Below are 25865 nucleotides of genomic sequence, written 5' to 3' on the forward strand. Positions count from 1 at the left end.
AGTGATGTTAGGATGTATTTGAGATGTGTCAAGATATGTGAAGCTGTATTTTGGAGGTGTTAATGTGGCCAAACTGGTAAGGATGATAGGCTGATTACGATATGGTTGGTCGCGACTTTTGGGCATGAAGTAATGTCTAGCGGAATAGTGCGGGAAAAAATAAAAAGCCAAGTAAGAAAAATAATGAGATGGAGTGGATAGACTTAGTTATTTTATCTTATTTATTGTTTTGTTCCGCTTTGATGTATTTTATCACTTTATACTAACTTTTTTATCATTACTTAATTACTTTATCATTACCTTATCATTACTTTATTACTTATCATTACCTTATCATTACTTTATTATATATCATTACTTTATTACTTTATTGCTATATTCATTACTTTATTACTTATCATTACTCCATCCACTCCTCTTTTTACATCCACTTTCATACTGATATCATGACCCAATATACACTTACAAATAGGATACGAACCCTAATCGAGTCATCCAATATCCCAGATGATGTCAAGAAAGCCATTTTCGTCCGGGGATGGATCACTCACAAGGATTTAATCAAGCTTTATAGAATGCACATCTTCAAATTAGGCCAATCAAAGGTGAAGCAGGACCACACCTTGCTTGAGTTCATGGCAGGTTCTAGAATATATCGGAAGCCGGTGGTTGCACTGAAAAAGACGCGGGAGTTTACAGAGTTGATGGAGAAGTTACGTCTGAAGCAAAAAGAGTTGGATTATCAAAAAATGGTGAATGCAGATCTTGCAAGTGGTGATTTACACCGCATGATCGAACTTGAACGTCAAAAGGTAGAGGGAACAGACCACCGTCCTTCAAATGTGGCAAAAGAGGTGAAAAGTCAGCTTTCAACAGTCATAAATATCATGTTCACTACAATATCTGTTGCTTATGCAGTTTGGTACTGGACTGGTTCTTCGACCAACATGAGTCTTGAAGCGAGAGTGCTATGCTCACTACTCTTCACATTGTTGGCTCTTGTGGCAGAGGTGGTTGTTTTCTCTGGGTATGTTCGAAAAATCCGCATTGCGAGAGTTGAGGAGAGACAGAAGCCTGGAAAGGAAGTGATTGTGGAGAGTATAAAATTTCAGGATGGAACGCACAGGATGAACAAGGTGAGGAGAAGTGAAAGAAAGATTAAGGGGGAGTGATGAGACGAGAGAATACATGATGTTGAGTTATCTTCTGGAATTTAATTAATTGCCGCATACCTGGTTTTGAGTTGGTGTAGGTTTAAATGACTGACTTAGTAATAAAGTAGAAGCATAAATGAGAAGTATGTGGAGTAAATTAAATGAGAAGTATGTGGAGTAAATTAAATGAGAAGTATGTGGAGTAAATTAAATGAGAAGTATATGGAGTGTAGTATATGAGAAGTGTATGGACTAAATTAAATCAGAGTATATGGAGTATAGTAAATCAGAGTATATGAATTAAATTAAATCAAAGTATATGGAGTACTTAATTATATAATTCATGCATGTCTTTTTAGTCCAGGCGAGGTCAAACAGTAATTTTTCAGCGTCTAATTTTTTCTTTCGGCATATCTCCATACCTGAACTTCTTCATCCCATATCACAAAGACCAGCAATATCAACGTACTACATATGATCAGAGGTGGATGGCGTGTGCTAGGTGTGGCCAAAGCAGCTAATTCGATATGTATAGCGGTGAATATGTCCGTAAGTGGGGGCCTGAGACACGTGATACGGCACTCTCAGGTTGAAAAATCGCATATTTGTGCCGGATGCTTTTACAGGGCATTTTCGGCACGTAGGGATGGTGTCAGTGGTGAGGATTGGAGCTTGTTTGGTGGTGGAAAGATCGAGAATTCCTTGTTGCAGGGATCAGGTGGAAAAAAGAAGATGGGTGGTGGATTGGAGACGAAACATAGAAAGGCTAGTGGTGAACTGAAAAACGAGCAGAAAGGGGATCTAGTTTGCGCATCGTGTGGTGTTGAGCTGCAGGATACAGACCCCGATGGGGCTGGGTACTACAAAAAAAGGCGTATGGACAAAAACAGCAGAATATTGGACTATTTGGCCTCGGCAAAGGAGAAAATGGTGCAGGAGAGAGAAAAGATCGTGCTTGGAAAATTCGAGAAACTTGAGGCAGGTATCCAGCTGAAGCCGAAGATGGATGATACGGTGGACCGGAGGGTGTTCTGTGAGCGGTGTCTTGGCATCATGCATCGGGCGGAGTACGATTTGAAGCCTAGAACCCTCATTTCAGTCCAGGATGTGATGAAAAGCATTCCGGCGGATGCAAATGTGGTCAACGTTGTTTCTGCACTTGACTTCCCGCTGGGACTCAGCCGGGCAGTCAACAAGGGTCGCGATCCGTCGAAGTTGTGGTACATTGTGACGAAAGCGGACGCTTTTTACTCGGAGAAGGTGCAGCTCGAAAGATTGGGAATTAAGTATTTTCGCGATTCCATCTCTTCTCTTGTTGGTGCAGACCCCAACCACGTCTTTCTTGTGTCGGGGAAGCTAGGCTGGAGTACGGAGATGCTTCTAGAAAAGCTTCCGGGTGGGAAAATGTACTTTGTGGGGAGAACAAACAGTGGAAAAAGCACGTTGGTGCGAACTCTCATATATCGCGATGACCGCACTCTTAACTCGGCCAGCCACTACGGGCCGGGCATATCGAGCATCCCGGGGCTCACGGTTGGCCACTTGAAGTACAAAATGAAGCATACGGGGGACATATTGGTGGATACGCCCGGGTTTTGGCCACAGGGTGGCGGGGTGTACAAATACATGCTAAAGGAACGAATCAGGGAGCTTAGCAAAGTTGCCACGTATGCATCAGCATGCGGAAACCGCTGGAAGACACGCACGCCAAGAATTCTTGGCAAGAAGATGTTCAACGGGGCCAGGGTGTACACAATAGGCGGGTTTTTCTACCTCAAACCGCCGGTTGGGGCCGTTATCCGTGTTTTCACCGGAATCCGGGGGCCCGAGGCTGCTTTTAGGAATATCACGCGTGCTAAGGTGGTCAGCAGCAACCGGAATTCGACCAATGAGGACGACTACTTCGTCAATAAGAAGGCAGCGCTGAATCTTGTGCGATACGTGATTCCTCCTTTTTACGGTAGCATCGATGTAGTCCTGCGAGATGTGGGGTACTTCATGATTACTCCATGCGGAAAGTTCGGCAACGATGACGTTTACGAGGTGTATGTGCCCAAAGGGGTCGAAGTTGTCGTCAGGGAAAGCATCTTTAAGTATTTATACAAAACGAGAAGTTCCAGAGACGAAACTGGCAACCTACTCTCCAAACGCAACATGCCGCGACGTGGGGTTCCTGTGCTCCGAAAGGTGCCTTCTCACAAGCTGATTTTCACCTCTTTGTACCGCGTTCCGAAGGAAATGCCCCATATGGAGGCTGCAATGACTGTTGTTCCGAATTACGAGTTTATGGAACATTTCGACACTCAGAATACCGAGGCCACGTATCCAAACACTTACTGGAAGATGCCCAAGCTAGATTAGTGTGTGCTGAGTGTTTAGTAGCTTGCTTGTATTGGTTTCTACTTGGGATCTAATAAGTGTCTACTTGATTACTAATTAGTTTGTACTTGATTACTAATTAGTGTCTACTTGATTACTATTTAGTACCTACTTGGTGGGTATCTACTTGTTTAGTATCTACTTGCTTGGTATCTACTTAGTATCTACTTGCTTGGTATCTACTTAGTATCTACTTGCTTGGTATTTACTTGCTTAGTATCTGCTTTGTTAGTCTCTTCTTGGTAAAATCACCATTTACATCTAGATATCTGCTTAGCATCTATTATCATCTACTCTGCATCTGTTTCAACAATACTCCGTATCTGCATTTCATATATTACCCCAACCAAATCGGTGTGCTCAACTACCATCATCAATTCTGGCTTATCCTGATATTCTCCACTCTGATGACATAAGCAATGACATTGTTTTCATCTTCAACCTCAGTGTTATGCATAATACAAAGATTGTAAAAGAGAGTTGTTCGAGCCAAATAGTTCCAATTGAGAATTCGACGCTGAAATATTCATTTTTATTCTGCTCACTTCGAAAGTTTGGATGAATGAACTCTGGTTGTCACGTGATGTACATCTATTCAACATCGACTAAGTATTATTTGGCTTCTACTTAGTGTCTATTAGTCCTCGGGATCAACTTGGTGTCTACTGTGAAAGTGCATGATGGGTACTTAGAGTCTGTTTAGTGGATGCATATCAACTTGTGTACTAGATACTGAATACTTGGTGTCTACTTAGCGCTTATTAGCCTACTTAGTGCTTATCAGCCTACTTAGTGCTTATCAGCCTACTTAGTGCTTATCAGCCTACTTGGTGCTTATATAACCTCTTGGTGCCTATTTAGTCTGCTTGTATAAATATCCTATTTACTTTTCCTGTATCATATACTCATCTATTACCTGTAGTCCACTTATCATCACTTGCTTATCTGCATCTCCTGTTTTCTTCATGAATGCTCGGCCCCTCCCAGATCGACGCGTCGATGGAATCAATTTTTTCCTCGGCAAATCTTTTCCTCTCGCCTTTTCCTCTTTTTTTTCGTCTCTCCATTTATTTACTTTTCAAATTCTATACCATCTTGTATATTTCCACCTCTTTGCACTTATCGCTGCTTTTTTGTCCAAACCAAACTCAAGCCTGTAGCCACAAACAGCAGTATGGCTTCTACTATGCCGAATACAGCAGCTTTGAGCAACAGTGGCGATAAAACTGAAAAAACCCTAGCTTCTTCACTTGGTGAGCTAGTACAAGCATCAAAAAATCTTCCAAGACGGTCAAATGGCGTCGGATCGCTCAGAAGGAGCCTTGCGGAGATCCGGAGACGCGCCATGGACATGCGGAAGTACAACAAGGAGGGCGCAAAGCGGAATCCGTACAGCAAAGTGCATTATTTGATGATGGGGAAGGGAATAACGATTGAAGACATGGAGGACGAGCTCCGGTCGATCGACGTGCGTCCGGTCGGCAGCGACGCCTCGGCGGTGGTCCCTGGGAGAAGGCAGGCTGCGGGAAAAGCAGAAAAAGCGGACGGCGCCGGCGCTTTCGGTGATGTCGGAGATTATATGGCTGTGCAGCGCCACGAGAGCATTCTGAGCGCCATTGAGCAGAGTTTGTCGACATCAGCGCGGGATTTTGACCGGTTCGTGAGTGATAATGTGTCTGCTGAGTGGAAAAAAAGCACGAGGAACGTCGAGAGCGCGCTCCAGAGCATATTGAAGCCGGCGCAACAGCCGCAGCCGCAGCCACACGCACGCACGTTCGACAAGGAGAAAAAGACTGCGCTCGCCTGGCGCAGCAGACCGTCCACGAATATTTTGTCCGCGCAGTACACATTTGAGGACGTGGGCAAGGATGCGAGCAGCGCTGCACGCGCCAACCCGAACGTGTCGCTGGCGCTCCGGCGCAAGTTCGAGCTGTATGCGCAGGTGGTGTACAACTTGAACGAGGCGCGGCAGGCTGGGCGCTGGTACCCAATCTGTACTGTGTTTGCAGATCTTGCCAAACACGAGATGACCACTCGCGCCAAGCAGATGCATGAGGCTTGGATGATTGTGCGCGATGTGTGTGGCGAGGGGGATGCGGAGCGCGAGGAGGCGAAACAGCGCCGAGTTGCAGGCGCGGGCAGCGCCAATAGCGCCAGTAGCGCCAGCGCATCGCGGCCTGCGCGGCTCGAGGAACGCAAGTTTGCGCGCGCATACACGGGCGAGGAGGCGCAACTGCGCCAGAAAATCGTCGCGCGCAGCAGAGCGTACTTGGAAGAGCAGTTCTTGGATCACGTGACCGAGCTGTACGCAAAGGTTGCGGGTGGCGCTGCGCCGGCATCGAATGCGCAGAAAGTGCAGAAGTTCGTCGAGTTGACGCGCAAGAGTAAAAACGGCAAGTGGAAGGTGGAAAATTTGACGTTTGTGAATTTGGTGCCGATCTGGGCGACGTTGTTCTACCTCATGCGTGCTGGGTGTTACGATGAGGCGCTAGCGCTGGTGGAGAGCAATGTGGATGGGTTCCAGAAGTTGGAGCGCTCGTTCCCGCTGTACATGCGCGCATACTGCGCCAGTGCAGCGCATGCGCTCCCTGCGGATCTTCACGACCGCCTGGCTAATGAGTTCAACCAGTACTTCCGGCGGCTTGGTGCACAGAAGATGGACCCGTACAAGTATGCGGTGTACAAGCTGATTGGGCGCTGTGATTTGGCGCGGCGCGACTTGCCGTCAGTTGCGCTCACGACTGAGGATTGGCTCTGGTACCACCTAGGACTTGTGCGTGAGAGTGGTAGCGCAGGCGTGGATGCGGGTGCGGGTAGTGCTAGCGCAGTTAGCGCAGTTAGCGCAGGTAGTGCAGATAGCGCAAGCAGCGCAGGCGCGGATGGCGCATTCGACGGGCCGCTGCAGCCAGAGATCTACCGCCTTGGGGATCTCCAGCAGGCAGTCGTTTCCCTTGGCGCCAGCGCGTTCGACGGTTCGCGCAGCAACCCGCTCTACTTGCAAGTGTTGCTTCTCACCGGGCAGTACGAGCGCGCAGTCAAACACGTGTTTGAGTCTTCGGAAATGGACGCAGTGCACCTTGCGGTGGGCTTGGCGTACTACGGGTTGCTGCGGGTTGCGGTAAGCGCAGGGGGTGCTGAAAGTACGCTCGGTGCGCCGGATGCGCCCGCCATCCGTCTCATGCACGTGTCGGCGCAGGGCGTCGCGTCGATCGACTTTCCCCGCCTCGTCGGCCACTACGTCCGTGCCTTCAAGCTTTCGGACCCCCGCGTCGCCGCAGAGTACCTTGTGCAAATATGTATGTGTCAAAACACGCAGAACCCAGAGCTGGAAAAACAGCAAATTGCGATTTGCCAGCAGGCAGTCCGGGACTTGGTGCTCGAAACAAGAGAATTCGTTATTTTGCTCGGGCGCATCGACAAATCGGGAAGCCGGGTGCCCGGCGTGGTGGAAAAAAGGAGAAAGCTCCTCTGTTTGGACGATTCAACAACATTTTTGCACAATATCGCCGAAAAAGCAGCCCGCTCGGCCGAGCAGGAGGGCCGGCCTTATGACTGCATCCTTCTATACCAGCTGGCCGAGGAGTACGAGACGGTTTTGGCAACGGTCAACGTGCTGCTGGGTGATTTCGCCGCTGCAGCAGACTTCCGTACACCACTTGGCCCCGTGGTGCAGGCAGACCGCATTCTAGGCGAGGCAAACATCGTCAAGTTGGCCCGCCGGTTGCTCAAGATGTACTCGGGCTCGGCCGAGATGCTTGCGCGGACCTCTGCCTCCCGCCGGCACACGTGTGATGCTCTTTTGCAGCTGATCGATCTCTTTGTGGACTTCACATCGTCTGCTCCGGACCTGGTCGACATCTTGGCCCGGGTCAAAAGCCTTGGCCTCACTCCTTGCAGCCCGGACTTGTCCATGGACCGGATCCGGGCCAAAGCGGACGAGTTTTCTGCGCTCGATCAGCCGTTGGCCCGCTGCGTGCCCAACACGCTAATCGTCCAAATGAGCTGCATCTCTCAGCTTTTGTACGATTTGCAGCAGGGCATTGATGCCGTCCGCTTCGACCGGCTTGCCGGATCCCAGACCAACGGCTCCAAAGACGAGAAGATCCGCCAGCTCCGGCTCATGTCCAAGTACTGCATGGTGTACGCGGGCATGGTGCAGTACAAGATGCCGCAGGAGGTGTACCGGACGTTGGTGAGCCTCGAGGCCGATGTGTAGGGCGTGATTACGTAAGCGTGACGCTTGGTAAGCGTGACGCTTGGTTACGTAATTGTTATGATTGATTACGTAATTGCTGCCTGCCACCCCTGGCTTTCTACGTACGGGTAATATATTTGTTAGATGTAAGTAAGGTTCATTTGTGTAGTCTGTAAGTATGTGCCCGAGCTTCTTTTTGAGATTTGCTGAAGACGTGTGATTACGTAACGCTTGGGTATTCCCAAGTTTACTGCTCTACATCCATGAACACAATTCTTAGAGGTACTCCTCACGATTATCCTGATATTGTATTGGTAACTAGATAAGTGGAATGGCATGTGTGCAGACATTCAAGCATTTTCCGAATGTTCAATCATTTCCTGCATTCAAGTATTTCCTCATCATTCATTCAACCATTTCCACATTCAACCATTTCCACATTCAACCATTTCCACATTCAACAATTTCCTACACTCAAACATTTCCTCATCATTCATTCAACCATTTCCACATTCAACCATTTCCACATTCAACCATCATCTGATCCGTCACCATGTATAACTCCAGCAAATGCAATCTAAATAGTGCCACCTATTTCTGCCCCCTGCCTCCCTCAGGCCTCTTCTTCCTGTACCTTGGCTGAACCTCGTATGCATTCGGCACAGAGCGCTCAGGATTGCTCTTGATTCCATTTCCGGCTCCAGCATCGCCAGAATCCAAGTCTGAAGATGATGATGACGAAGATGACGAAGACGAAGAGTCGGAATCATCGCTGCTGTCACACTCGTAATCACTGTCGTTCTGTGGATGAAAAATGCAGCATATCTTTGTCTTTTTCTTATTCAAGTGCTCGTTATCGATCACCTTCTTATCCCACTTCACTTTTCTTCTCGGTTTTCTGGTTTTCGGCTCCCCGGAACTCACCAGGTGAAGCGTCGGTATCTCCACCCGTGGTATTGTAATTGTGCGCGAAGATGATTGCTGGTTTTGTGATGTTGGTGGGTTCATTGTATGTAGTGTGATTTATGATATGCGAATTGAGGTATGCAGCTTTTCTGCCTTCTTTGGTTGCTGATTGGCGATCGTGCTTTGTTGTTTAGTAAATATGATGTATCAATTATGATGGTTAGGAATTTGTTAGTGTGGTGAATGGGCTGCTTGTAAAGGATTGGTGGGTGAGAATACTTTTTTACTTCCTATTCGCTTAAATCGTGATCGCTGATCTTCTTTTTTTCCTCATCCTTCTCTACCAAATTTATTTAGATTATTTTTTGTTTGAATTGTTCTACTCTACTCTCACTATCTTCTATTTCTCTCTGTTCCTGTTATTCTGTATTCTATTTTCTTCTATTCATTATCTTCCTCTCTACTCCTTTATCTTTAGTTTAATTCTAGTGATCTCTGGAACGTGCTTAAGCAATGCTGTTTGTATCAGTACTGGAAACTGCCCTCCTGCGGATCTTACGCAACTCATCTTTATCCTATTTGGACATGTTATCCTATTTGAACATGTTATCCTATTAGGAGATGTTATCCTATTTGGAGGTGTTATCCTATTTGAACATTCTATCCTATTTGAACATTCTATCCTATTTGAGGTGTGGTTTCCAACAAATCATAGTAACGAATACTTGGCTTTCAATTAGCTACTTTTTCTTGTTAGAGTTGGTGACTCTCATCCCCATTTTATCAAAGCTCTACCAAGATTGATTTTGTAGCATTGATAGGATACTCAGGCTAACCAGGAGCAACTGGTATATTTTCTGAGCATGTAATACAGTAGTACATTAAGGGTACAGTTGTCTTTAAATATTTCACAAGTTGGTTACTATTGCATTTAGTTGAGTACTCTCTTTAGGTACGTACTTTCTTTTGTTAAGTATCCCTTAGTCAAGTACCCTTAGTCAAGTACCCTTAGTTAAGCACCCTTAGCTAAGTATCCCTTATATTTAAGCATTCCATTTAAGTAAATACTATTACACTAATGATATATATAGTATATGTTGTAAAAAGAACAGTGGTAATAGCCACGGTATGAATAAACCCAAAAATTAAAAGCACAAAAAGCCCACCGAAATTATATTTTCCCATCCCAATTCATCCTAATCCCCTCACACCTTGATGGTTGGATACAAGCTTTCTATGCCCCGCGAGGAGGAACTGAACGACGGCAAAACTTTTGCCGCCCCTTTTTTTTCCGGAGCCCGCCCGGTGCGGTTTTCGGGCGTGTCCTGTTTTTCCAAAAGTCCCTTTAGGTAATCATTAATGGCGCAGACAATCCGGCTGTGCCTCTTATACTGCTCGAGCTGGTTGTCCTCGGCCTCTGAGAGCCTGAGGCAGGCGATCTGGGCCGCCAAGTCTGCCGGGCCGCACTTCTGAGATGTTCCCACGTGGAACTGTCCCTGCGCGCGGGCTGAGGGGCTACCAAACGCGTACTGCGGGTAGGCCGTGGTGCTTGCGCCGGTGTGCAGCGAGGAAGGCATTGCCGGGTACAACCTGAGCTGGCTGCGCGAGGTCGCCTGCGACGCGGTAGCCGGTGAGATGCCGGCGACGGAGGTGACGCCCTGCGGGCTGATTGCAGGGAGGGCAATTGGGGGAAGCGAGGCGGCCTGCTGCTGATAGTGGAGCTGAGGGAGTTGCAAGTGTGGGAGCTGCTGGGAACACACCGGGTGGTTGTATGACAGGTGGATGTTTTGATTTTGAATATTTGCGTTTTGAATATTTGTATTTTGGATACTTGCATTTTGAATACTTGTATTTTGAATATTTGCATTTTGAATACTTGCATTCACATTCGCATTCTGCATATTTGCATTTTGCATGTTTGCATTCTGCATAGCCAAACTTTGCATGCCCTGCAAATTCTGCAAGGGCAAATTTTGCGCCTGCAAGCCCTGCATGCTTTCCGACACCTGCTGGAAGTAGGAAGAGGCGGCCGCAAGCTGCTGGCGGGAGGAGAAGCCGCCCATTGCAGGGAGCGCCGGCAGCGAGGGCACGGCGACCTGCTGCGGGGAGGCGGCCGGGAGAGAATCCAAGCGCGAGGCGAAGGGCACGCCGTAGACGGGCTGAATGTGGGCACGCTTGAGCTCGTTGTATAGCGCAGGGAGCTTGTTGGCGTACGGAGGCGCAGGGAGGCTGTGCTTGCGGCCGAGCGGAGGAAACGGCGCAGGGATCCCGGGCAAAGGGAAGTCCTGCATTCTACGCCCGCGAGACCCGGTCCGGTGTCCCCGGTGACCGCCAGCCGCGTGCGTCCGCGTGTGCTTCTTCAAGTCCTGCGGCCGCTTGAACCGCTTGCCGCACGTCTCGCACGCGTACGGCTTGAGCGGCACGTGCACCCGGAGGTGCGACGTGATGTGGTCCCGCTTCACCGTGACCACGCTGCATCCCTCCCAGCCACAGGCCAACGACAAATTTTTGTTGCATTTACGGCCCACGTGGAAATCGCACAGGTGGTCGTACAATTCACGGGCATTCGTGAAAACCTCCCGGCACCCGCGCCACTTGCACCGGAGGGGCGGCTGACTCTTGTTCGAGACTGCCGATGTCGACGTGCGACGCATCGAGGGCGATACCGACGTCGCGGACGAGGTCTCGGGAGAATTTTCCGATGATCCCCTCGTACCCGAACTCTCGTCGCTTGCCGGTGACCCAGGCGAAGGGGCCTCTGCCAATATTGTGTTGAAGGTGGGCAACCTGCCCTTGCCAAAACTTTTTCGTGACATCGATTCCGTGGGGCGCCCTAGGGATATCCGAGTAGATCCCTGCTGGGAGTCACTGGGCTCTTTCTGGGCCTGCTCGGACTCTTGAGAAATTTCCGGTGAAATTCCCTGGGGGATTTCTTGTCTCATTTCCTGTCTTATTTCCTGTCTCATTTCGCGGGGAATTTGGGGGGGTTCTCGAGGGATCTCTTGTCTCATTTCGTGATTTATCCGTTGTGTCATTTTGTGACTGATCCCTTGTGTCATTCCATGACTGATCCCCTGGGAGATTTCTTCATGTCCCTTACTGCCTCCCTGATGCTCATTTCTGCCTGCCCCGTGTGCGGATATCGCCCGACTCCTTCCAGGGCTCCCCTCCACGTCCATATACGCCACCGGGTGCACCTTTGGTGTTTTTTCTTGTAAAAGCGAGTCCATCTGTGCGCTGTACCCTCTTATTTCTGTTCTTGTCTAAATCCAATATTAATTCAGAATCTCTTTCCCTTTTAATTTGGTTGCTTCTTTGACTAATCTAACTAATTTCTTTGACTGATTGCGTTTCTATCTGACTGACCTTGATTAGTTTGATAATTCCGCCTGAATAAATTTTAATATTTGTTAGACTGATTGCTCCTTCGACTTTGATGCTTCTGCACACTGATTTATACTTTATCTGGCTACTTGAATGATTTTTAATGCTTCGCCAAACTATTTGATGATTCTGCTTGAATAAGTAGATGAGCTCGTCTCTGCACTTTTACTGTCGTCTGTTCTAGATCAGTAAGTTCTGTTTACTGCTGTTTTGTGCTTTTTGTGCTTTTTATGCTTTTTGCTAAAGCTTTGATGTTCCATCTACTTGAATTATAAAAAAAAGTAGAGTATGTTCAAATTACAAGGCGGAGCATCTGTTACTCGTCGTCATCTAACTTTTATTTTTTTTTATTTTTTTTATTTTTATTATTTTTATTATTTTGCATTATTTTGCATAATGTACTTCTAATTTTGATCCTGTCCCATACATTATTCTTCTACTTTTACTCATGCGTTTTCTTTCATTTCATTCTTTTCTTCCCTTGCGCATTATACCCGCGAACCTGGATATAGGGAAATAAAAAATTTAAAGATCGAAAATTCTTTAGTCAGTCATAAAATACCGTACGGTGCGATAATGATGCACTCACTTATTAATTAGTTTTTTACAAAGTAGTGCAGGTTTCCAATTGCTGATCCTGATTTTCTGTGCGTATTTCTTGATTGATTCAGGGCTCAAAATCATTCGATATTATTTGTTGCCCTATTTTTATTGTTTATTCCACTTGTGGCGGCCATTCCTCGTAGTCCGATAATTTTGGATACGTTTGTTTTTGAGGTTGTTGTTCTGTAATTATTGTATTGAGTAAGACTTGAAGTAATTATGGGTGTATGGATGGATTTATATTCATGGATTATGTGAATGAATTGCATGTGTGGATTACATGAATGACATGTATGAATAATATGAGGGATTACATGAATGAATTATATGAGGGATCACATGAATGAATTTATATGTTTGTATTGCATGTATATATTGCATAAATATCGCATGTTTACATGTACGAATATACACTTGCGTATATATCAAAATACTACGAAGAGTGCAAAAATATTACCTACAATACTAGAGTGCTGCCATAAATGATGGATTAGAATAACCAAGAATAAAAAGAAAAAGGAAATGGAATAACCAGTAAGCAATACGGGCATATGTGAAAATGCATCAGCCGTTTAAAACGTAAATTGAATGTCAAAGGTTGGGTGAGCAAATAAGATGTGTAAATTGTAGATGCAAAGTATGGCATGTAGGCTGGCTTTTGGCCGTAAGCAGATTTAGTGTCACTGTTGACATTCCTCATTGCACAACCTCTTTGACGTGTGTTTGGGGGTATAAACAAAAAGAACACCGTGGAGCCATTGTGATCCGGATCAAAGGGCCATGGATGCTTCTATAGGGTATCTAGTGATGAACAGGGTGAGAGAGATAGAGTTGATGAAGGCGCTGAACAGTAGTTAACAAAGCATTGAATAGTGATGAGTGATCATATAACGGTGAGAAGTAGTGAATGATTATCTAATAATGAATAGTAGTGAATGATCATTTAATAATGAATAGTAGTGAATCATCATTTAATAATGAATAGTAGTGAATCATCATTTAATAATGAATAGTAGTGAATCATCATTTAATAATAAATGGTAGTGAATGATCACATAATGGTGAATAAGCAGTGAATAATCATCTAATGATGAGTAGTAGGGAATGATCATCTAACGGTGAAAACTCAATAGTCTTTGAATAGTAAACAGTCAGCGATCAATCTATAATCCATGATACTTCATTGAGCAATCTTTGAACATCTCATTGAGCCATCGTAGAATATTCACTCAATAACGATCGAGTGCATTCAATAATCATCACAATAAATCACACAATAATCATTCATTCCTCATTCTCTATTCATTCTCCATCCATTCAATAATAAGTCAATATTCTTCATCCATTCTCCATCCATTCAATAATAAGTCAATATTCTTCATCCATTCTCCATCCCTCATGCATTTGTCACCTTAAGAACCTTCCGCGAGTAATCTATGTCATCACTGAGGCTGCGGTTCGAGTAGTCATCTCCCGCGGAACGGTACAACGGGCCGTCGGGATCCAACCGCGGGTCTACCACGAATCCGCCGGAAGACGATCCAGCTGATACATCTTGTTTTTCCGCGTAATCGTGCTGATGTGCGTTCGACTCCAGGTCTGAGTAATCGAGTCTTGGCATCACATTAGATGCAGCATCATCACCAAAGGGTGATCCCCCTTCGTCCGAATACCGGTAGTATGTATTGTGTGCGGCGCGGTATCCGGAAATTTTTCTGCGAAGGAAAAAAAAGAGGCCCGCGAGCACAGCCACGGCCACCACGCCCACCGCGGTGAACACGCCGGCCACCCGGCCCGTGCTGGAAAAAAATCCCCCCGAGGATTTCGCGCTGGACCCGCTGGCCTCCCCAGTGGCCTCCCCCGACGCCCCGGTGGCAGTCACCGCAGAGGCAGCCGTCAGAGTCTGCAAAAGCGTCCGCGTGACAGTTTTTTGTGAATCGCCCGTCATCGTCGCCACCGAGTAAAATGTCGAAACCACGGGGCTCACGCTGGACGCAGCCGTGCTCTCTGCCACTGATGATGCCCCTGTTTGCCCGCTACTTGTTTTCCCACCTGAAAATGTCGTTTTTGAACTCGAAAGTGTCGCTTTTGCACTTGAAAATGTCGTTTTCACCACCGCCTTCTCCGTCGACGTGCTCGTAGACGCATCCGCCGTGCTCGAATACCCGTTTGCGGTGCTGGATTCGTCTCCTTCCGTACTGGATTCGTCTCCTTCCGTGCTGGATTCGCCTGTTTCAGTGCTGGAATCACCATTTTCAGTGCTGGAACCCACATTTTCGGAACTGGAGTACCCGTTTTCCGTGCTCGAGTACCCCCCAGTGGACGATCCGTCACTCCCGGTCGATGCAGACCCCAAGGCAATGTATCCAAACACCCCCTTGCTGGAATCTCCACAATATTCGTACCCAAACCCGGGACATGCAACATCACACTCAGAAAGCGACGTTGTGTCCCCCGGAGCGGAGTTCGAACACCAGCAGCTCTCCCCCTGCACTATGGCATATGCATATCCATTGCATTCGTCGTGGCAGTATCCATTCGAGTTGAACTGGTACGTCGATTGCAAATTACTCGTTCCTGTATTTTCCGACGAGCACATTGCCAACGAAAGTGCCTGCACCGCCGTCTGCAGCGACAGCACACACGCCACCAGTCCTGTGCTATGCTTCAAGTTTGTTTTGAGCGTTAGCATGTGTCAATCTGATCCCTTTACTGTATTCTGACTTTACTCTTGACCTTACTTTCTTGACTTTGACCTGATCTTGACTCTCAATCTTTCAATATCTCTTCCAATGTCTCTTGCTTATTGAACTTCCGCCTATGCAAATCCCTCACTTCTAACTTCTTTCTATCCTTCTATCTTTCTACTCTAGGATGATGAATGCACTCCCAGATTTCTCGGGTATAACCTTTCCGTAATCTCGATACGAATTGATCCCTCGACTATGCCGATCAACGCAGTGTAGAATACAGCTGCTTCTGCCCCTCTATGTATGTGAGGTGTGCCGACAACAAGAATCAAAGTGTGGCCTGCTAGTAAAATAATTTGAGACTTTCTTAATTAAAATAAATCACCTCCTCAATTTCGATTCAATATTCTTTTTTTTTTTTCGTTGTTGTTTTGTTTATGTATGTTTATCTGTAATACCGGATTATCGAGAGGCAACGATTCGGAACATTGACAATGCCAAAAGAGAGAAAAATTAAATTAAAGAAAAATTTTTTCGTACAGGTCCTTTATTTATTTACTCTACCATTTTGTCGGCTTAAATATTATTCAGATAGTGACCAGATCTGTCTGTAATATATCCCTACTGGTATATTCAAAACACACACAAACGCAATTATAAAGGCCTGACCCAGAGAGATGCAACAAATATTCCAAAAGCAGAATTGCGGTTAACACATTCGGGTGTGATCAAACCACCTACTTGCAAAATTATTGGCTGTACCGATTAGAAAGAGAAGCGCCAAGAAATTCGGATTTCAAGGAGATTCCAATTAGTTCTTTTCAGTCTCGTTATTTGTTTTCTGGGATTTCACGGAATGGTTTCTCAATGTATTACTAATTTTATCATGCTTTATAAACTAATTCTTGCTATGTTTTTATGCTTTTGCTGCATTACTTTATTATTTCTCATATTCGTATTTTACTGTCATATTTTTAGTGCATCATATTTTCCTACCATCTTATTTCCTTCCATCTTATTTCCTTCCATCTTATTTCCTTCCATCTTATTTCCTACCCATCTTATTTTCTTAGCCTATCATTCTACCCGATCATACTCGTTTCACTCCCCGGTATTCAAGCATCCATCCCCTTTCTACAGTAAATCCTATTTTTTTTGTACTGTTATTCAGATTCTACCTAATCTTCTTCTTTCTTTGCTATTTTCACTCTTCATTCACGGTATTCACACACTTACAACTAATAATAATACGCAAACTTGTCTCCCTTATCGCTCCTGCCACTTGAATTTCTATAGATTGCTACGGAGTAAAATTTAAAGATCGTCAACAAAATTAAGCGCCGAGATATTCGCATCTTCTCTTCTCCGATTGTTTTCCCCAGACCGAATACGGCTAAGTGTGTTTTCCTAATGCGGCCACTCTCAACAGCAAGTAATTCTATTTTCAAGGACCCCGGCTGATTGAAATAAGATGCCTTTATCAGATAAAAAATCATAATCTTTGATTTGCATCGGGTGTATCATGCGTGCCAGCTAAATATATGTTATGCACGCCATCACGAGATCTGACATTTTTGAAAATACTACGCTTACTTAATCGCCTAAGAAATCAGAATGCATACCACGAAAGCAATTAAAATGTTAAAATTTAGTACAACAAATTACGTAACAAAAATACACACTGGGCGACGAACAAACCGGAGTTCACAAATACTCCGGTGCTTATAATAATAATTAAGATGCAGCGGTAAAACCGGCCAGACTAAAAAATATGGATCGAATATAAAAGCCCTACTTCATCTCCTGCCTCTGTTTCTGGTAATGAAGTGAAGCAATGCAGTTGGCTTATTTCGGGTTAAAGCAGTCTTTCCTCAACTAAAGAACTTCTTAAGCTTTGAAAGGAATCCCCTCCTCTCAGATTTTGGAGCACTTGTTGCAGCAGGTTTTGATGTAGGCTTTGGTGTAGGTTTAGTAGCTTTTGGAGCGGTTTTTGGAGTTGCCTTTGGAGTTGAAGCAGTTTTTGGAGTTTCTTTTTGAGTTGCTTTTGAAGTCAATTCTGCAGAAGTCTTCTCCACCTCTTTCTTTAATTTAGGAACTGTCTTTTCCGCAGCTTTCAAAGTATCCGAGGCAGTCTTTTCGGATGTCTTTTTCACCTTCTTTATGACTTTTCTGACATATTTTGGTTCTGCTTCCTCGACATCTGTTTTCACAATTCCAGGATCCAGAGTTTTCCAAGGTCTTTCAGATTTTTCCTTAGGTTCTTCCTTAAGTTTTTCCTTAGGTTCTTCCTTAGGTTCTTTCTTAAGTTCTTCCTTAAGTTCTTCCTTAGGTTCTTCCTTGGGTTCTTCCTTAGGTTCTTCCTTAGGTTCTTCCTTAGGTTCTTCCTTAGGTTCTTCCTTAGGTTCTTCCTTAGGTTCTTCCTTAGGTTCTTCCTTAGGTTCTTCCTTATGTTCTTCCTTATGTTCTTCCTCTACCTCCTCAGGCTCGTTCAATGTCTTCGGATCCACATCTCTCACCTCCTTAAAAGCTGAAATGTTCTCTGCATCTTTCGGAATGACAATTCCTGGACCTTTCAAAATTGCTGCAGTTGCCTGTGCCTGAGAAACTGGCTCTTTCTCAACATCTGGCTCAACTGGGTCCTTTGGCTCAACTGCAGGCGTCAAATTCTTCTTTTCTGGCTCCTCGATCTTCTTGCCGGAAACAGGAACTGGCAATCCACCAGATTCTGGAATTGCAGCAGCTGTTTTTGCAGTTGCAGCCTTAACTTCAGATGGATATATGACATTGTTCACATTTCCACTTGCATCAGTCTCCGACTGGAAATCCTTCGAGGTCACCCACGTGTCATCATCAATAACAAACTTGAATTGAATCTTTTTGGCTTTTGGATCGACTGGAATTGAAGCCTCAAAAGAACCATCAGCTTGTTTAACTAATGGGCATAGCTTGGACCAGTTATCAAAGTCACCGGTCACAATAACAGATTTTGGTCCTTTAGGCCTGTATTCGATACGTTAGTACGTCTTCTTTCTCTCCTTTGACTTGACTCTACCTTCACCGCCTTATAATTACTTACCACTTGAATGTAAATGTCGACATTAATATTTTCGCTTGGCTAATCTCTTTCAGTTCCCTGCGTGTCCTTGAAGCGATTGAATAAGGCTATTTGCAAGATAAACTAGTCTTATGACCAACTAAAATCTTTGTTCAACGACTGATACCAGATGAAACACGCTGCCAATTAGTTGGGTGCACTTTCCTGTAATGAGACCAGACTGCGGGAAAAATTATGCTGATAAAAAAAAAAAAAAGTTAGACGTATGGGTACCCAAAGCAACCTAAACAATGCACCAGTCCCCTGAAAAAGGCAAGAGCAAATATCTCCTTGCAGCCATCGATTGCACAGCCATCCTGTGTGCATGTGGTCAGGTCAACCTTAATTTTTTTTTTTTTTTTTTTTTTTTTGCTCTTCTGAGCCCAATCTAAATAATTTACTATAAGGTCTGGAGATAAAGGAGAAACAGAAAACAAAACATCAACTAAATTCATTCTAGAGGAAAATATCCGTAAGCATGAAAAACATTGTGCATTAATGCACGAAGATAAGCTGGGATGATAACAAAGAAAGGAAGTGGGAAATGTATTCATATAGGAAATGTATTTATGCAATCACTAAGGAGCCACAGAAAAGCACTCAAATGATTTCTAAAACTATTTCTTGAATAACCGCTTAAGCAATTGTGTTAATGGTTTAAGCGATTACTTTAATTGCTTAAATGATTGCTTTAATTGCTTTAATGGCTTTAATTACTTAAATAATAGTGTTAATGGTTTAAATAATTGCGTTATGACATAAATAATTGTGTAGATAAGCATCTCCAGCCAAAGCACTTCAGCATTTGCTTAGATAATCACTAAATGTTCTCGGAGACCTAGAGTAATCACAAATTATCGCAAAAATACCACTTATTGTTGTATAACCACCAAGGTACAACTATTAAAGTGATCATGCTGCATATGGATAATTTCACAGATATGTCGACCCCATTATGGATATTGGGTCCGCCTATTTGCCGCATTAGACATAGCTTATGGCAAAGAGATAAGAGTAAACGCAGAAAATAAAAATCAGTGAAAGGAAAGAAAGAGGAAAAGGAAAACCAAAGCTAATAAATAAAAGTGTCAGTGCATTTCCTTCCCCCTCATGTTAAAGATGTATAAACGGTATATATAACATGTAGAAGTACGATACTTCAACTCTGAGCCCATGCAACACACTGCAAAGCAGTAACGACAATGAATATTGTGACTGGAAGTGTAAGAATAACGTATCCATAGAAAAGAACACCAGCCATCTCCTTCTGGTATATCTCGTTAAGCTGGCAGATTTGCGAGAGTTGGATTGCCGGGGGAGAAGTGATCAAAAGGAATGAGGTGATGGTGAATATAGGATCGTCCATTATGCTAATGTTGACGTATTTGACGCAAAGAACAATTAGCGGAAGTAGAACAATCGACGGAAGAACCATCCTGGATATTAATGAGCCAAATATCATCCTAGAATAGTGCTTGCATGCAGGTGGAATCTCGGAAGATGGTGCGAGGTTAGCACCAAGAACAACCAAGATAAGTGGAATGGAAACAGAACCCAACTCCTTGATTGCCTTTGCCAATGTATTCTGGATAAATCCGTCCGCCTCGTAAAACTGATATCTTATTGGTCCAATTGAGGCCACTATTATTGCCAAGATCATCGACCAAAGTGGTGGATTCATCCAGTTCATGACGCCCTGGCAGAATTTCTTAAAATGTGCCTCAAAGCCTGAAATTTCCCCATTTCTGGACTGTTCCAGTGCATTGGTGCACGGATGAGTCTCCTCTCCATCATCCTGCTCGCCTTTACTCTCAATATCTTGAATTTGGACGACGAGATCACCGCGAGCATTTCTACTAACTGTTCTAATGGCTCTGATTGGCTCACCATCGTCTTTTCGTGTATTAGGAAGCATTTCTGAGCTCAAAACCATTACGCTGGGCTCGCTATCAACACTTCCAACGTCTGAATCGACATCTGTTGGATCGGAAATTGTATTTTCGTCGTCAGCACCGTTACTTGAACCGTAAGAATGGGCCTGGGGCAGATTATTGGACTTGTTCGAGTCTATAGACGAGCTCTGGGGCTCAGTATCCGAGTCAAAGCTGCTGTTTGGCTGCAGCAAACGCTCAGTCTCGGGTGAGGATGCTGATTGTGTCGAAAAAGCAGCATTTGGCTCCGGATTGTCCTCGATATCGCAATTTTCCGCATATATGACGTCGTGAGGCTGTCTCTTAAGCAAAGTGTTGAACCCCCAGGACCAACGAAGCATCTGTCCCAATTGTTGGAATATCAAAAGATACACAAGACCTCGAGATGCGATCTTATCAGCGTTATCATTCTCTATGTCGTCCCACTCAAGACCAGGTAAAGTGTATGCAAGAGCCAACGTGAGTGACACGGGCAAAGAATTTGAATTGCCGAAAACAGCCATTGCTGTGACGAAGTTGGACTCCGGCTCGGTTAAGCCAAGCAAAGAGGAGATGTACGTGGCCGAAATGTACGATACAAGTGTCGTGACAGCGTACAATATTGGGATGATGATGACTTCAAGAAGTTTCCTCAACGAGAGTGATGAGGCCAACTTGGTGAAGATAAGTGCAGGTGTAAAAAGATCGACATTGAGTCTCGAAATGATCTTGGTGGCATTATTATTGAGAAGGCCAGAGTTGGCAGCCCAGAATCCAGCAAGGCACACTATGACAACTTCGATGACTGCCTGGAAACTGAGAAATGTGATGTGCAAGTAGTTGAATGAGGTTGGTGAACCTGCTGACGCCTCAACTTGTTGAAAAATTAACTGACTCGAAGGTACCCTATTATTCATTTAGCAGACAAATAGGAGACAGGTTGTGTGAATAGAGGCTGCTTTTGTAATTGGGTATATTGATGGAGTAAATAAATGTGTGTATAGGTGTGAATGAGAAAGAAATAGAACAAGTTTCAAGTTTCAATAAAAAAAGGGAATGTTGTGAATGTACATAAAAATAGGGATAGAGTGGATGTACCGAATTTTCCCTGTAGATTAGATAGGAGACGCTGGGTTTGCTGCTTACAGCAAGAGCGATAAATAAAAGAAGGGGAAAAAAGGCATCCACGCACGCATTGACCCTCGATTTATTTTGATTGTCTTTTTTTTTCTCAAGCCTCAATTTTTCCCCTCTCTTCGTAAAACAGAAATACGGCGTCTCTCTATCTAGTCTGGACAGGTGCAATTAGCAACAATTAAAAGGGGCATTGATTGTTGGAGATTTACCTAAATATTTGGTGGCTCTTATACACTTACTTATTTAGTTGCCTAACTAGCATCTTCCCTGCTTTTTGCCCCTGCTTATCAATTTCTTACTTGCCTGTTTGCCCACTTTACTAATTACCTGCTTACCTAATTTTCATTTGCTCACTTACTTTCCCAACCTATTTTCTTAGCCTATTCTCTTAGTTATTAATTTTACCTATTTTCTTAATTATTTACCCATTTTCTTAATTATTTACCTACTGTTTACCCACTTACCTACCCACTTACCCACTTACCCACTTATCTGCATGCTTACCTGCCTTATTTATACCTAAATGTGACTTGTCTTCACTCATTCATATCTAATTCTAACGAATTGTTGAGTCCTAAAAAATATTTGCTATAGCTTGTGTAATAACAAGTCAATTCTCGAAACCGAGCACGAGCGAGCACGAGCGCTTAATTTCATGAGCTTGAAATTTTCAATGCATCCGTTACTAGCCATTATTCGTATTTTTGGCATCTTTTTGCATCTTTCGACATCTTCTGGAATATGCACGGCCAACCCTTGATATGTTCTTTTCGTTTTCTCCTTTCTTATTTCTCCTTTCTTATTGTTTCATGAACGTCTACGGCCAACTCCGAAATCTTAGAAGTGGAGCTGAAATGTAAATGCCTTGCATATTCTCCATATAGAACATTTAAGATAAGAGGATTCGTATCTACCATTTCTTTCTATTTTGACATCCGAATAATGAATTAAATTAAATACCAGATATAGATCGTCGAGGAACCTTGCAAAGACAACTAAAGTAAAACGAGAATCGGCAAACTAAGAGAAAACAAAGACCCAGGATAGATTGCACGAACCGAAAGAGAGAAAAAAGCAAATAAAAATATAAGAGGAAGTAAATTAAAGAGAAAAGATAGCGTATGGAATAAGGGATAAATAAAAGCAGGGGCGGGCATAATTCTTCTCCTAAATCACCAGCTGCTTTGCTTTGGCAAAGAAGGTTGTAATCCTGAAGAAACACGAGCAGTTACAGGAAAAGAGCGATATTCTGCCCCTGCTAAATCATATGGTATTTGTTTGGCCACAGGATAATTGTTATATGTGTAATTGAAGCGGGAATAAGTTGGAGACACGGAATTTGAAGACGAAGTAGACGTTTCTCGAGACATGTCGACTGCCAGGCTAGGATCAAGATTTTGTGCTGCTTTAAGCACTGAAAGAATACCTTCCGAGCGCGGAGACACAATTTCAGCCACAGACTTAGTGGTAGGCTTTTTCCATGCATCTGCAGATTTCGAGAATGCATAATCGCTAGGCGCAGTCGAGCATTGCATTCCTGTGTATCTTATAGATAAAAGGCATACTTTCGACATCGTTGGATAAGGAAGAAGTTTAGCCACATCTACCGGAGAAGACAAAGATCTTGATCTTAAGCGCCGAGATCTTATATCCGCTGCAGGAAACGAAGCAGATGATATTGGGGCACTTTGAGCACTGTTTTGACCGGAAAATGACACCGAATGGCCACCCAAAGTTGCTTTTCCGGCATATGAAAGTTGCCTTTGTCCCATCTGCGGTTTCTTCACACCACTAATACCAATTTTCCCACCTGTAACCGCAGGATTTGACCGACGCCGACGCCGACGCCGACGACGACGCTTTAAGTCGGCATCTGTGACATGAAGACGAAGCATTCCAAATCCCCGTTGATAAGGCTTGAGGCACAAATCGACAAAGTCGGCCCCAAAGAGTGGGATTAGAGCATATCGGATCGTATAGCAAAACTTACTGGCCAAAAGCTTGGCCATTTCGTAAGAAATCCAGGTTCCCTGAATTTTGAGATATCCACCCCGAATTCTTTTTAGATGCTTTTCCAACTCTGGTGACGAATCGAGCAGTTTGACAATATCCGCCTTGGAATTGCCGATGGCCTTCCATAGACCCGTCAAATGCACCAGTCCAGAATGATAATCCCAGATAACCCAGTTGTCCCGAACGCGGTATTCGTAGACGCTGAGGTAATTTCGCGCGTCGATCGACGTCGCATATTTCCGTGTAGGGATGCTTTCGATTTTCGGCAGCAGCCCTCGTTGCTCCTGCGGCACCTTTTTCAGGATATCTGCGGGGTACGGATGTATTGGGAAGTTCACTTCTTCCATCTGCGCTAGATTAGTAATTGCTAAGCTTTCTGCTTGTGTGGATGAACTCCAAGTTGCTAAATGTTGCTTTTTAAGAATGTCAAACTTCTGTTTTGTTGAGATCGTGGGCTTATATATTTATTATCTTATTATTCCGCGGGTATAGATGAAGACCAAGAAGCGGAAATCAAATAGACGCCCGAGGTGAAAGTTGCCAAAGCAGATAATTCGATCGAGGAAAACCAGTAGGCGAATTATTCCAAATAGGAAGATAACTGATTTTAAGCCAGCGCTTACGAAATAAAAGAAGGGCCGAGATAAAAAAGAAGAAAATGCGAGTTAAACAAAGAGGTCATCAAACTAAAAAGAACGTAAACGGTCCATTATATATAAATTCTATAAATTGTATAATTGGCAGACGGAACGTTCGCTCATCTGATGGGTGGCCATTTAATGATTATCGATCGCATTAGCCTTTGTCCTTTTTTTTTTTTTATCTTAAGACCGACAAATTTTCTCCTCTTCCCCCTAGCCCTATTGTTAAAGGGAACCACACTATCAAATCTGTTCTTTCCCAGATAAGCTTCCCCAGACATTTTTCATTGTCCGAATTACATCCGAATCTAGTGCCACTATTGTCAATGGAGAATGTACACAGTTCACTTTTATCAGCCCCACGCGCACTTTTTTTCCTCGACCAATTTTCAGCATTAATGAGCCATAATACAGTAAGTACGAGATACTTTTATGATTTGCAATTTGCCCTTCTGTTCTCCCACCCCTGCTCTCTTCTCCTTCGCAAGATAATTTTTTGGGGCAAAAAAAAGCTATCCGATATCAACATCAAATCCGATTCTGAATCTTTCTTTATCGTTTTGTATTGTTAATCAAAGTATGGCTTTTTTTTTTTTCTTCGGTCGGGGCCCAATTTTTTTTAATTGTAGGTACATTCATTCTACATTAATTTTTGTTGTTGTTGAATGTACCGTTCGTCAACTTTAAGTTTAGGTGCAAACTTGAGCCGATTCTTATTCATAATTGTGCGGAAATGACTCTGCTACCACTTTTGATATTTGCCACAACTTTAATCCAGCCCATTATATCGATATCCACTTTTTCGGAATCATTGATACTGACACCTTTGAAGCTTTATAAAAATAACCGTCTTTCAGTTCTCGACCCCTTTTCTCTTTATATTTTTCCTCCTTACTTCTTTCTCCTTTACTGCTTTCCCCTCTTAGTACTTTTCCCTTCCTTTTCCCTTCCTTTTACCTTATTTTTTCCTTTACTCCTTCCCTTACTTTTTTTCTCCTTACTTATTTTCTACCACATTACGTTTAGACCTTCGGATTGTCCCTTTCCTCCATACTCCTCCAATCTTGTAATAATAAGTTAATTAATTAATAATTTACTCGTCGAAATATTTTTTTAATTTAGGCGCCCGAAGAATTATTGCCTCGGTATTTTGCTACTGTAAACGCATGATGTAACAAACGTACAATATCAAATTTCCAACTACATGGGTTAGTCAGCTTTGCTCTCCCTGGTAATCAGTGCTTTTCATTTCCTTTGTAGCAAACCTAACTCTGCACGATAACAATAGAATCCGTTAACAGTCCTATTTATCTGTGTATTGTTTGTTGGTTGATTAGATACTTTTTTTTCCCTCCCCGAGCTGCTTTACAAAGTTTTTTTTTTTTTTTTTTTTTTTTCCCATATTTATTTTTCTCGGCACTCCCACCGTCTTATCTCTCGCGGCCAATTAAATTATCTCTGTCTTTTTTAGAAAAGCAGTCTCCGAGATAACAGAAAAGAGTCTTTAGATAAGCGCCCAAAATTAAAAGGAATTCCAAAACAGATAAGGTCACTTCACTGCTACTGTCGTTTAGCATGAGGTATGTTTAAAAATTGTATTGAATGGACAAGCAAATTAGCTAATAAATACCTTTCACTTTCGTCCTGGGTGTGCATTGGTTCTAATTTCTCGATAAGTGATCCAGACTTCGCATATTAATTGTTTGCCAATCAAATCATTCTGGTATGATGATCACTTGATAACATTTCCCCGCTTTTC

The 25865-nt window shown here is 43.8% G+C and overlaps 8 protein-coding genes across 8 annotated transcripts; 3 read left to right on the forward strand and 5 right to left on the reverse strand.

Annotated features, from left to right (window-relative positions):
• Nucleotides 1-446: 446 nt before the first annotated feature.
• BRETT_005046 (uncharacterized protein) lies at nucleotides 447-1172 on the forward strand (the record flags this gene model as incomplete). Its single annotated transcript, XM_041283531.1, has 1 exon — nucleotides 447-1172. The coding sequence occupies one exon, from the start codon at nucleotides 447-449 to the stop codon at nucleotides 1170-1172; it is 726 nt and encodes a 241-aa protein (XP_041136883.1).
• Nucleotides 1173-1628: 456 nt separating this feature from the next.
• Nucleotides 1629-3515, forward strand: BRETT_005047 (uncharacterized protein; the record flags this gene model as incomplete). Its single annotated transcript, XM_041283532.1, has 1 exon — nucleotides 1629-3515. The coding sequence occupies one exon, from the start codon at nucleotides 1629-1631 to the stop codon at nucleotides 3513-3515; it is 1887 nt and encodes a 628-aa protein (XP_041136884.1).
• A 1192-nt stretch (nucleotides 3516-4707) lies between these two features.
• On the forward strand, nucleotides 4708-7749 carry BRETT_005048 (uncharacterized protein; the record flags this gene model as incomplete). The annotated part of the gene is made up of 1 exon (XM_041283533.1): nucleotides 4708-7749. The coding sequence occupies one exon, from the start codon at nucleotides 4708-4710 to the stop codon at nucleotides 7747-7749; it is 3042 nt and encodes a 1013-aa protein (XP_041136885.1).
• Nucleotides 7750-8319: 570 nt separating this feature from the next.
• Nucleotides 8320-8736, reverse strand: BRETT_005049 (uncharacterized protein; the record flags this gene model as incomplete). Its single annotated transcript, XM_041283534.1, has 1 exon — nucleotides 8320-8736. One exon carries the CDS (start codon nucleotides 8734-8736, stop codon nucleotides 8320-8322), a length of 417 nt encoding a protein of 138 aa, XP_041136886.1.
• Nucleotides 8737-9839: 1103 nt separating this feature from the next.
• BRETT_005050 (uncharacterized protein) lies at nucleotides 9840-11864 on the reverse strand (the record flags this gene model as incomplete). The annotated part of the gene is made up of 1 exon (XM_041283535.1): nucleotides 9840-11864. One exon carries the CDS (start codon nucleotides 11862-11864, stop codon nucleotides 9840-9842), a length of 2025 nt encoding a protein of 674 aa, XP_041136887.1.
• Nucleotides 11865-14017: 2153 nt separating this feature from the next.
• BRETT_005051 (uncharacterized protein) lies at nucleotides 14018-15313 on the reverse strand (the record flags this gene model as incomplete). The annotated part of the gene is made up of 1 exon (XM_041283536.1): nucleotides 14018-15313. The coding sequence occupies one exon, from the start codon at nucleotides 15311-15313 to the stop codon at nucleotides 14018-14020; it is 1296 nt and encodes a 431-aa protein (XP_041136888.1).
• A 1869-nt stretch (nucleotides 15314-17182) lies between these two features.
• BRETT_005052 (uncharacterized protein) lies at nucleotides 17183-21232 on the reverse strand (the record flags this gene model as incomplete). The annotated part of the gene is made up of 2 exons (XM_041283537.1): nucleotides 17183-18311; nucleotides 19590-21232. The coding sequence occupies 2 exons, from the start codon at nucleotides 21230-21232 to the stop codon at nucleotides 17183-17185; spliced, it is 2772 nt and encodes a 923-aa protein (XP_041136889.1).
• A 1392-nt stretch (nucleotides 21233-22624) lies between these two features.
• BRETT_005053 (uncharacterized protein) lies at nucleotides 22625-23812 on the reverse strand (the record flags this gene model as incomplete). The annotated part of the gene is made up of 1 exon (XM_041283538.1): nucleotides 22625-23812. The coding sequence occupies one exon, from the start codon at nucleotides 23810-23812 to the stop codon at nucleotides 22625-22627; it is 1188 nt and encodes a 395-aa protein (XP_041136890.1).
• Between the last annotated feature and the right edge of the window lie 2053 nt (nucleotides 23813-25865).

This window comes from Brettanomyces bruxellensis, chromosome 7 (genome assembly GCF_011074885.1).
Source record: "Brettanomyces bruxellensis chromosome 7, complete sequence".
Lineage (NCBI taxonomy): Eukaryota > Fungi > Ascomycota > Pichiomycetes > Pichiales > Pichiaceae > Brettanomyces > Brettanomyces bruxellensis.